At 40.9% G+C, this 12,922-nt stretch overlaps 1 protein-coding gene across 1 annotated transcript; it reads left to right on the top strand.

The window, feature by feature from the left end:
* Nucleotides 1-1,682: 1,682 nt before the first annotated feature.
* LOC118404299 (nephrin-like) lies at nt 1,683-11,856 on the top strand. Its single transcript, XM_035803367.1, has 20 exons — nt 1,683-3,013; nt 3,280-3,591; nt 4,190-4,498; nt 4,723-5,013; nt 5,532-5,813; nt 5,938-6,225; nt 6,585-6,860; nt 7,041-7,322; nt 7,464-7,769; nt 7,962-8,071; nt 8,363-8,421; nt 8,524-8,678; nt 9,805-9,921; nt 10,031-10,077; nt 10,305-10,358; nt 10,565-10,609; nt 10,759-10,933; nt 11,112-11,222; nt 11,424-11,605; nt 11,848-11,856. Exons 1-20 carry the CDS (start codon nt 2,668-2,670, stop codon nt 11,854-11,856), a joined length of 3,756 nt encoding a protein of 1,251 aa, XP_035659260.1. The 5' UTR covers nt 1,683-2,667.
* Nucleotides 11,857-12,922: the final 1,066 nt, after the last annotated feature.

Below are 12,922 nucleotides of genomic sequence, written 5' to 3'. Positions count from 1 at the left end.
AGTCGAACGCAGGCCCTACATGTGCTAGCATGTCAAACGGCCAGGGATCAGCTCGAGGTGCTTGTTTTCTGTCAGTGACAGGAAACAGTAACGCCGGTGCACGGCTCCGATGGTTGGTGGCGCTGTTTGGATGTTTACAGCTCTCAATACTAACAGGTATGATCGTGCGTGTACGTGTAAGTACTGAAGACATTCATGCACTTATGTATTTTTTGGTAAATGTAGCTCATGCTGTAAAGCAGGTTATCTTCAAACATCATCAAAGTTCGTATAACAATGATATTTACAGCCTGAAAACATAATGTGTAACTTACTAACGATAGAACTTTTTCAGCCGTCAATTTTCCTTTAACAAATGTCAATTTGGGGCAATGGTGACCGGTGAATGCTTATTTCACAACTTCAATGTATTGTTAAGTTTGACAATGTTGCATATATATTCGATCGTATGGATTTGTACCCTGTTATAATTTGTCCGCCTTCTATTTGAAATGGAAAGACCATTAACCTTTGCCCTTTTATGTGACAGTCGTCGCCACGTTGCAGAAATTCCCTAATGTTGACAACTGTTATAAATAACGAAGTAACCGAACTAATTCTCTGTTTTACCAATTGTATTTCCCCACGGTATAACCAGGAGATGCACCAAGGAGATGCACTCAAAGCAAAACAGGAGCACGCTTAAAGCTAAGGGCACAACCCGTGCTGTAATTTGTCCGTACGTTTTTTGGGAAGGCTACGTTTGCCACGTATATCTGAAATCGTGGCAATAGCAGGGGATGAAGTACGTCAACACACGGCACACAAAGTTTTGCCTGCACGTAAAGTTCTACGGCGTGTCTGCGTGCTCCAAAATCATTCGGATTCCCTACGAGTTCGTACGGAGGCAGTACTTACCACTTACGGATCCCAAAACATTGCCCACGTCTTGGCACGTAGACAGCACGTATTTGTACGTACGGCAGGTTGTGCCCTTGGCTTAATTCCCTATCTGTAAATTGGCGTAATGAACAAAGGCTGCACAAATGCACTGGTAACGAGCATGTAAATAATATTCCATACAAATGGGGCATTTGCATTGTTAAGAACACCGTAATGAGTTAGAATTACCTTGCAAAAGTGTGAGATAGTAGACTACAGTTTTGATGTCTTTTCAATAACTACACACATAGTTACCAAAACTTCAATGAATGAATGCACACACGCATACATGTACTAACATGCACACATGCGCACACAAACACCACACAACAGCAACAACAATAGCACCAATGCTGTGGAAACCTTCCAACGAATTAAGGTAAAAAAAGACAGGTATCTGTGATGCCTTTTGGAAAGAAAGTTAATACTTTGTCATTCATGCCGTAAATGTTAATATTTTGTATCATTCCTGAATTTGCAGTACACTGTTCCGTCAGTTCACCTGAGTTCACAGCAGCCCAGATTGGCCAGGACGTGACAGCTACATGGACCTACTCTCCTCCTGAGGGGAACCCAACATTGTTACTCATCACAGTGCTGAAGGGATCACAAATAGTGTTTCAGTATATTCCGTCTACGGTACCACCTAATTTGTTAACAGGACAAGATTATGGTGGTCGGGTTGAGGTTGTTATAACCGACTCACAGGTAGACTTTACACTGAAGAACTTTGCTGTTAATGATGAGCCGAATTTACTTACAGTGGTGTGGATGAGGCAATCAATGAAATAAGCTTCACATTTATTGCTGTAACCGGTGAGTAGTCAGTTAGAAAATGTACGCATATGCATCTAAGACTAAGAATTGCAACTTTGATGATAAGGAATACATGATACAAGACTGTTCTTTCTCTTTCAGAATGAAATATATATAAATAATATAATGCTGCATAATTCAGTATGCATCTACTGTCTTTCCTTCAACATATTGGTATTGGAATATTCCTGATTCATGTTAAATAAGAAAACATGAAGGATACCAGCCATTCATGAAAAATGTTTATCTATAGTTTATCTCTTTTAAGTACATGTATAGATGAACATGTCAACGTAAGATCAAACCTTAGAACCAGTAGCATAGACAATATGTTTTGAAAAGCTCATCACGGTGATAAAATTATATACCTGTGTGTTAGCTACCTCACTTGTATCTAGATTCTATGCAAGTTCTTTTGTGGTCTCAATAAAGATTGTTGTATAACTGTAAATGTTAGACAAATCATAATATAACTTTCAATTTTCAACATATGGTAAAGAATTGATTAATCTCTTTGGCCTTTTAATTAACGTAAATTGTATTGCAATTCTGGAATATTTCAAAGTATCACCTCTGTCGCTGCTGTTAGGGAATATTTTGTTAGTTTCTATTTTGCTTATGTGTACTTTTCATTTCATTTAGTTCAGGTGCCGAGTTTGAATTATGGCCTTTGGGTCTGCTGATGGGTATTGAATAGTTTCTGTATTTTTTTGTTTGTTCTGTAAATTGGGAATATCAGGTGGCATTGTATGAGTTTTTGGCCAGGGATGTCTTAGAAAATGATTTAGTAAAGTAGGACAGATACAGGATATTAGTAGATGCATAGACTTTCCTTGTTATAAACATTCCATAAAATTGACCCCTAACCTCATCATCAATGGTTATAGAACACGATGCTAATCGCACCTTAAGATTTATAGAAACAGTGAAATGAAAATGAATCATTTTAGGTTCGATAATTTCTCCACAGTTCCCCCCGACCCCGTCCTCACCATCAGTGGCTACACCACCGGTGTGTCGGCAGGACAGTCCCTCCCACTGACCTGCACATCCACCCAGGGGAAACCTCCCGCCCACGTCACGTGGTGGAATGGTGATGTGGAGCAGCAGCAAGCCGTCTACAGCAGTACTCCTGATTCTAGTACTTACCAGGGAGACGCCACGAGTGTGCTGACATTAGCTGTACAACCTGCCAACAACCAGGAGACGTACCAGTGTAGGGTCAGTCAGCTGGAAACAGAGCTGGAACGGCAGAATGTGCAGCTCAATGTCAGATGTAAGTATAGAGTAAAATGCCCATATCTTTTAACATTGGTTTGATATTGATCATAAAAGGTGCCGCTATGTATTGAACATGTACTGAAACAGCACCATTAGATGTGTAAGTTCTACATTATTTCGTGTTTTCTTAGAACCATACAATGGAAGATGTTTTCATCTTTTGCAAATGAATGAATAATTTCTGAGTGTCCACAGACCAAACTTGGCTAACATACAACTGGCATTTTTCACCGGAGCAACTCAACATTCACTGTGTTACAGTTATGACCGGACCCCCAACCCTGACCGGCTACTCGGGTCCCATAAACACCGGCAGCTCCCTGACCCTGACCTGCACCACTGGCAGCAGCAACCCTCCTGCCTCCATCTCATGGACATTGGTGGGAGGGTCAGCGTCATCTGCAACTTTCCCATCAGACACAGAAGGACAATATGGCGGGACAATCACTTCAGAACAAACCATTCTTCCCAACCAGCGGCCCCAGGATAACGGGTCACAGATTAAGTGTACAGCTACAAAGAGTGAGCTGGGACAGAGTATGGACAGTTCGACTGTCACAATCAATGTCAGATGTAAGTACGATCGTAGAATCTGATGTTCATTTGTGGCTCATTTTTATCAAAAGGTGCAAAATGCTGCCGACAGTCTTGACAACTTTTCCGCGTTTCTTTTTATTCATACAAAAACTTACTATTTTGTACGAAAAAATTGGACCACAACATTTTAGTACCGGTTAATGGCTCAGAAGAAATATAGCCAAAAGTAGGGTGATTTCAGAGAACATAAAATTCAAAAGCTAGCCTAAACATAACAATTAAGTTCCAAGGAAGGTAAGTTGGCTGGTGTAGCCAGTTTGCCAGGCTACAAAGTACAGATCAAGTTGGACAGCTACTGTCACTCTTCTTGTAGTTCATGTATGGTGGTTTATGCCTGTCGCCAAATTCAGTAACCAAAATGTGTTACCGTTAGACTAAGACGGTGTACGTGCAACAGTTAGATCAGACACAGAGAAATATCAAGAGAAGACATTTTCTGCTACTCATTTTACCTTTCTGTGCACTTGATGCATTGACTATCTCACTGACTGACTTCCACCTTTCCTTCCTGATTAGGTTTAGACCTTTTAATTACTAAATGATGGTCCCTTCAAACACTGTTTTTGTATTTCAGTTTATCTTGGGGGAATTGGCATTACCGGGCACACCAACTCTGTGACAAGCGGCAGTTCCCTGACCCTGACCTGCACCTCAGGCAGCAGCAACCCTCCTGCCAACATCTCATGGACCCGGGTGGGAGGGGCGGCACCAACTGGAACGGACCAACCACAGACAGACGGACAACATGGCGGGAAAATCACGTCACAACAGATCAGTCTCACCAACCTGCAGGCTCAGGACAACGGAGCACAGTTCAAGTGTACAGTCACCAACTCTGCTGTCAGCCAGAGGGAAGAGAAGACTGTTACTATTGATGTACAATGTAAGACATTTTATACTTAATAAAAAGCTGTGAACACACTGCACAAAGTAAAATAAAATACGTTAAGAAAACTCTTTTGATAGAAAAATCTTTATACCTGTCTTCTATGAGTATTCCAATGGCTGAATTGTTATGTTGCAAATTATACAGACTTGCCAATGCCAAGACGTGAAGCGCTTGAAAACTGATGAATTGGCTTTTATATCTGTTGTGCTTTATTCTAGATGCACCGACTAATGTCCAGGTGTCCTGTAACCCCAGTGACCTTAGTGACTTGAGGGAGGGGCGCAGACTTGAATGCACATGTACAGCTGACAGTAACCCAGCTGCCCAGTACAGCTGGATAAAGGACAGCACAGCAGGTCCCCTTCCTACAGGAGTGGTATTGGACACCACAGTGGGAACTCTTACCTTCAGTACCCTAGACAGGACACACAGCGGGGTGTACAGCTGTACAGCTAACAGTGGCATCAGTCCTGAGGCAACAAGCGGCGGCGTCACTTTAGATATCAAATGTGAGTACAAGTTTTCTTTAAACAATCTTGGCAGTTCTCTAGTTCACAAAGAGACAATTGCTATGGAGTTGGAGATGGTGTTGAATATGACTTGTGATGATGATTTTGTTCCAGGTGCATAATTGTGTATTGATGTCAAATGCACAGTATTTTAGAGGAAAGACGCTAGCGGCTTAGTCGTCCTTGTCCTCACCAAAGGTTGCCCTCTCAGCCCTACTGTTTTACTTGCATGCTTTGCTGTACAAAGCTCATGTGACATGTCTGCTTATTTTTTGTCTTTTCTTTAAATGCATTTATTTCTTCGTACATCTGTCTTGTTATTGTTAACTGTCATAATATAACCATCATATGCATATGTTTTCTTTTATTCACAGTGTAAATAAATTGTTGGTAAGTCTTATGTGAGCAAAACTATAAATATTGGAAAGCTTATTGATGCATTATTATAATCATAATCTTTGTATAGACCTAGAGCGTACAATGTTAGAGTACGATGATAACATGGCCATGCTATACAGACGCACCCATAGAACCAACAATAGTATCAAATGCAACAACTGTTGAGGAAGGAGACAGCGTTCAGCTGACCTGTCAAACAACCAGCAACCCACCAGCATTGTACAACTGGACCAAACAGTCAGGGGACCTGCCTGGTGATGCAAAAGAGGAAACTATAGGACAGACATCAGTTCTCGTGATCCCCGGTCTGACTAAGGACGACTCCGGGACATACATCTGTACAGCCAGCAATGTTGTACTGCCTGGTGGAACCGCTGAGGATTATAACCTCACTGTCTTATGTGAGTCGGCAAGAAAGTGTGATTATAAATAGTTTTTGTATCTGATGCCCTTTATATTTTGGACATTTTGTGCAATTTCTGTACCTTTAAAATAACATATAAAAGACTTCATTCACTCTTCCAGACCTGCACCAACCGATAGTTAGGTCCAATGAAGTTTCCATTGTTGATGGTACCTTACAACAAGCTGCAGTCGGTGAGAACACAAATGTATCAATCACCTGTACGGCAGATGCCAACCCTACAGCCGAGATAAAGTGGACCGGTCCTCAGGAAGAAGTGACCAATGAAGGACAACTTCAGTTTAACCATGTCGAGCGGACACATGCCGGGAATCATACTTGTAAAGCAAGCAACAGCATCAAGGGCGAACCACGGTCAAAGGAAGTTACTCTGGAAATCACTGTCAACTGTAAGAAAGACGTGCGCATGGCCCTTTATCTGCAATGTTACAGTCTCCTAAATTCTGCTCGGCTGTGTGCCAAAATGTATCTTTCTTCTCATTTTATTACAGAATGTCAAAATGTGAATATTTAGTTTCTACATAGAATGTCGCAAGCAGCTCCAAACTTTAAAAGACTTGGTTATACTATGAAAGTTAAGGAATTTAATCTTCTCCCTGCCGGTTAACCTCAGAATTAGTCAATTATAGAGAAGCTAACTGGCTACTTTGGTGTGGGTAAAAATATGCTGTATTGTTTTATTTAACCCGAGCGACTGTTTTATTTCAGACAAGATGGTTGCTTTTACCTGACATTGAGTTTTTTTCAGACCCCGCCAGCATCACATGCATCACTCCCCCTGTGGCGGTTGATGAGTATGATGATGTCAACATGACCTGTACAGCTGACAGCAACCCTGCACCAGATAACTTTAGCTGGGCCTACATGGACGGTACAACCTTAACAGGCACTACAAGTGTGAATAGGTTCAGCTTAACCACGTCCATTACAGCCATCACCTACCAACAGGCGGGAACGTACACGTGTACAGCTGGCAATGGGATCGGTACTGCCGACTCTGAAGGGACTAATGTTACAGTCGAATGTGAGTTGGAACATGAAGTCAAATGTCTCAGTTGGCTTGTCACTCTACTTTTAATTCAAATGTTAAGTAGTCCAAATAGATAACCGAGAGCCATTAATTACTTTCTTTTCTTTTTCGTTTCGTCATCTCAGCTGGCTTATACAGGATGTTCTTACTATTGATCTCCTGCTTTTACTCCAGATGCTCCCAAGTTCTACCCTCCCCCCGACCCCTACCCAGCAGCCATTGGTGCAGACGTCTCCATGCAGTGTTCAGCCTTCGCTGTGCCCAATAGCATCGCTTTCACCTGGTCCACGAATGGAACAACTCTGACAAACTCCAGTAGGCTCAACATCCAGTCTTCAAGAGAAACCTCGGTCCTCACCATCATTGGTGTGGAACAAGTAGACTATGGGACGTACAACTGTACGGCAGCCAATATCAAAGGGTCGTCATCAACTACCAGGACCCTTCAACCACTCGGTAAGATTTCATTGAATAATGGTCATAGTTATGGAACGTCTTCTATGTTATTACACTTTATCTTTAACAGTATTGATGAAAAATGAATTCCATCATCATCCTGTTGTCACAACTTATTTCAAACCTCGTGTATTTCCCCAGGACCCCCTGGAACCCCCAGTGGACTTATAGTCCTGTCCAAGAATACACAGTTTGTAGTTCGCATCGCCTGGACAGCAGATTTTAACGGTGGTCTGGACACAGCTCACATAGTGCAGCTGAGAGAGGTAGGGGCAGATCAATGGGAAGATGTGGGGAGTCGTCAACAAACTGCATCTGAGCAGCGTCGTACGTTCAACATTACACTCGACCTGAAGGCACAGCAGGCTGGGGACTATCAGATCAGAATAAATGCCAGGAACACACAGGGGGAGGCATGGTCTGAGTCTGTGGATCTGAAACTGGAAGGTACATGGAATACATGGAAAACATTTCTTGTCACCTTTTTGTTCACAAGAGGAAAATATACAATGATCTTATCAAGCACGTTGGCTCTATATTGTTTCTGCATTTTATTATTGAATATAAAAGATGCCAAAGCATTGTAACATTCGACGCGACAAAACTGCAATATAAAGTCAAGTTAGATGTTTCTTACAGCAAGCCAACACCTGTCTGGAAGGATGACAACGAATGAAAACTGGGTGGAGGCATTGAAAGACAGCGAGTCAACTGAATTTCGACAAAAGAAAGCCTTGTGGGAGAGAAATGTGAGTCGGAAGGCTTAAACTTTTTATTCCTGCTTTATTATTTTATTTCCTTTTTTGTCTCATTTTAAAAAGGCTTTTAAGACTTGTCTTAATATTGAAATACCGTTACACATTTCTTTGGTTTTGTTTTGTTTTCCCTATTGTATATAATGGATATTTACATAATGTATGCCCTATATATTAAGCCTTTTGTCATATATATGAAGAAAATATGATAATTAACTGATATATCATGTATCATATCCGGGGGAAGAACGCAATAATGGTGATACTCTTTCTTTCTTTTAACAGTTGGACAAAGTTTTCAGCTCTCTAATTGGATATGAGGGTGCGACCATAACACAGTTTAGGTAAGGTAGCAATTTGCATTCACTTGTTTCCTGATTATATATTATCATTTTGTAAAATGCCATTGAATCTATGATGAGCTGGGTCCCGATTCCAATCCACAGCCAGGGCAGTGTAGTAGGAGACTTTGAGGCAGTGGTGGCCGAGTCAGAAACGCAGGCAGCTATAGAAGCTTTCGAGACACAGGTCAACACAGGCAGTGTGGGAGATCTTACTGTGGTCAAGGAGAGCTCACAAATTTCTGTCACGAGGCCTCCTGGTAAGCGGTATTAGTGATTAACAGCCGTCTGGTAATAGACATTATGTTTTCTTCTTTTATAAATCGTTTTGAACGGATCGTATCATCCCCAAGGAACATATGAAATATAAAGGAAAAATATATGAGTTTTCAACCCCTTGCATAGTTCAATATGATATGACATTTGTGATAAGAATATGCATTTTCAGTGTTTACGATTTGATGAATGCCACTAACAATCTTTGCTTTAAAACATATTATCATATAGCAAGGCCCCGCGGACCAATCAGATGTCCCCGTTCCACGTTAGTTATGACGCCGTAACACAAAGATTCAGGCCAGGCAGGTGTGTATCGCTCCTCTGATTGGTCAGAATGAATCGACTTGCATCGACACCGGCACCAGTGTCTATGCAAATCGACACCGTCGATTCATTCTGACCAATCAAAAGTAGTGATACACACAAGAAAGTGAGGTATATGCAGGCATTGACCAATAAACAGGAGCGAAACATGCCAGAGCCGAGGGAATAAGTACTGACTGCAAGGGGGAATGGCTCCTGATAATGAGTTTTGTTGTTCTAAAAAGCCTGCAATGTTTCGAATATTTTCTGTGGAAATTTTGTTTTCAAAATGCAATCTGTAATCTCCTTACATATGCATGTATCAAAGAACAAATGTGAATTTTCAGAAATTCACACGTATAGTACAAAGGAATTCACACGTATAGAAGGGATCTATGCGTCATACAGGATATTGCAAGTTTGGGTAGGCTATATGATAATAACGTTAATGACCCGCCTGTTCCTCGGTGTACATGGTGTCATAACGCCTGGTCCTTTGCTATAACCACCTCATAAAACCACCTCGTTCGCTTCGCTCACATCGGTGGTTTTATTCGAATTTCTGTGGTTATAGTAAAGGACCAGGCGTTATGACACCATATACACCTCGGGGCGGGTCATTAACCCTTAAGTATTTCATTAGTTTTAAGAAAATAGTATTTGATAACAAGATACTGTAACATTTAATGTATATATTTATTGAAACTGAAAAATGTATTTCAGCCCTTATTACACCACTGTAATCGTCATCACAGAGTTGTCACAATTGCTGTTTTAATCCGAAGATTTCCTGTTCCCTTACAGTAGATGGAGACAGCACCGCAACCATCATCATCATCGCAGCAGTAGTGTGTGGGGTTGTCTTCCTAGCTATCATTGGTGTTGGAGTGTTTGTTTTTAGGAGATGGAAATCAGCCAATAGTGAGTGTACAATCTATTTTTTCTTTGATTTTCTTGTTCAAATGTTTCTTATATATGTCACAAGATTTGTTTCTAGAATCTAATCAACTACATATGAATGCTATTTCAGAAAAACCTGGCCAAAATCATCAAAATAACATAGAGCTGGACCGTGTGGTAAGCGAATATCATTTTATGTTTTATCATATCTACTTCCTTACATACATACATACATACATACATACATACATACATACATACATACTTCTTTCAAGGAAGTAAAAATTGCATACTTCTTTATCCAAGGGCACATCTATACATATAGGACTGGAGAATGGCCATGTATTTTACTAATGAATGAAAAATCAATCAGCATTTATTTGATGATTGTGTTCGTCTTCCAGCGCGACGATACGGATGGCGGATACCAAAGTTTAAAGATACCTAATAGACGGACGGTAGGTAGAGCAATACACAGTACTAGATATATGCTTTGTTATTTACTCTAACAAGGTATATATATATGTGTGTATATATAATAGCTTCAAATGTTTTTGAATGTAAAATTTACTTATGTCAGGCTTTCGAAGTGTTGATTGTTCTTGGCTTTTGGAAGCAAGCCTTGTTTGTATTTCTAATATTTTCTGTTTCTGTATCAATTTAGTCTGATCACACGTACCAAGGGCTGATGGCACGAAGTGGGAATGAGGTATTATATATTCGTCAGTGTTTAACAAGGAGTGTATTTCATATACTATTCTTATCTATTACACGCGTACGATGTATCATCTATATTTTCATGAATTGCATGACGTATACAAGAATATATTTTACTAACAGATCTTGCTGTTGATACAGACATCACCAGATGCAACATATGAAGATGTGAAGACACAGTCGGAATTCCCGCGGAATCAACTAGACATCAAAGAGGAACTTGGGCAAGGGGAGTTCGGAAGTGTCTATAAGGCTGAAGCCTGGAAAATATCAGGAAACACAGGTGTAACAACTGTGGCTGTGAAGGAGTTGAAAGGTAATCCTAGCACTTTATTGAAAAGAATTTTTTTCTAAAAGACTGTGTGATTTATGTTGATTACAGCACATGCAATATGTTAAATATTTACATTCAATATCTAAATTTGTATTTTCTTACATTCCTTTGCTTATAGATAGTCTAATTTACATTCTATCAACGATTACTAACTCCTCAGGTATGACAGGCCCTGCTTCTTCAACTGCTTTCTTCAAGGAGTTGTCAGTCCTGAAGCTCCTCGGGACACACCCCAACGTTGTGTCGTTTCTCGGATGCTGTACGGGTGCAGGTGGGTGGGAAAGTCTTACAGCTTTGTAAACTCAGACATATAAACATGTTTATGTTGAAGAAATTGTTCATCCATTCATAGTCCTTGAAAAGACGTCTTCTAATGAGGAACACTTGTTCCGCTATAACTTCCACTGTATTTTGGATAATCTATTCCTGGGATTGCTTCATAGTGTCATACTTTTGTAAGTAATGTCTCTAGACCCGTTTTACCTGCTGCTTGAGTACGTGTCCGGAGGAAGTCTCCAGTCCAACCTCCGCACCAGCCGCACCCAGCAAACATACGGGAACTTACACGGCGGCAGCAAGTCCCTCTCATCACGGGACCTCACCAAGTTCGCCTGGGACGTGGCCAAGGGGATGAGCTTTCTGTCAGCGAAGAAGGTGAGTAGGGACTACGTATTGCGAAGTGGCGTACAATAATCACAGTCGTATTGACTACATTAGAATGAATTAGCCTCACATGAACCACGACGTCGACGACGGGTTGTTTCGGCGTTTCGGCTTCTACAAACCACTCTATACGTCACGGTCTAGACGTGAGTGGGTTAGGTCATTTTATGAAGATTAACCAACAACCATAAGTTTTACTTGTAATTATTCAGCTATGAATCTGTACTATACAGGTTAACTGACATTGATATCTTTTTATTCATTGTGATTTCAGATTATCCACCGTGACCTGGCGACCCGAAACGTGCTTGTCTCTGCAAACCGGACCTGTAAGGTGTCAGACTTCGGCTTCTCACGGGAGGGGGATGAGTACGAGAGGACCACAAAGGTAGTTCTCAGTTGCCCCAAATCAAGCTTTTCTGTTATAGATAATTCAGTTAATACTTGTTAACAAAGAATGACTTTAACTTTAGATCAGGTTTAGTCAAATGATTTTTCAAATGACAAGTTCGTTCATCCCGTTTTCAATATAGTTTCTTCGTCATTACTATTTCATTGTATAAACCTGCTACAGACCCGCCTACCTATCCGCTGGATGGCCCCCGAGTCGCTGTTCCACCGGAAGTACACCACAAAGACGGACGTCTGGGCCTTCGGAGTGCTGCTCTGGGAGATCGTCACACTTGGTGCGTTCATGAGTTTGATTCTTGTAATGAAGCCCCTTACAAAAATAACCGCCAGTTAAGCCATTATTTAATTGAGAGGGACAGTTTGTTTCATTGTTGTGCGACCCGTTGACAATAGAAAATAAAGAGAAAATCAGCAAAGGTAGCATTGGCGACTTTATCAATTTGATGACTAATGTATACCAAGGAATGATAAAGAACAATAATTATTTTTATATTTATGTTTTTCCACCAGGTGCGACTCCGTACCCCGGCATGTCCAAACGAGAAGTGATGGACGGAGTTCAGCAGGGATACAGGATGGACAAACCCAAACACTGCGATAGCAAACTGTGAGTCTAGTTGCTTTCTAATGCATGGTTCTTTTGCATAATAAAACGAAAGAAATGTTTTATGAGTCATGCAAAAACAGGAAGAATAGCTAGCGAGAAAATTAGGCAATTGGTGCCGGACTTCTTTCATAGAATGAGTTGCAAAATAATAACTACACTGCTTTGTGATAACCAAATGCTACATACAAACATAAGATTCAGGCTTGTTGCACGAATCACACTGTTCTACATATAGCTACACCCTGATGATGAACTGCTGGGATGCTGACCCCGCCCGGAGACCAGAGTTC

The sequence above is a fragment of the Branchiostoma floridae genome, chromosome 17, assembly GCF_000003815.2.
Source record: "Branchiostoma floridae strain S238N-H82 chromosome 17, Bfl_VNyyK, whole genome shotgun sequence".
Taxonomy (NCBI): Eukaryota; Metazoa; Chordata; class Leptocardii; order Amphioxiformes; family Branchiostomatidae; genus Branchiostoma; species Branchiostoma floridae.
The sequence above is the reverse complement of the archived record's forward strand: the minus strand, read 5'-3'. Positions and strand labels throughout refer to the sequence as shown.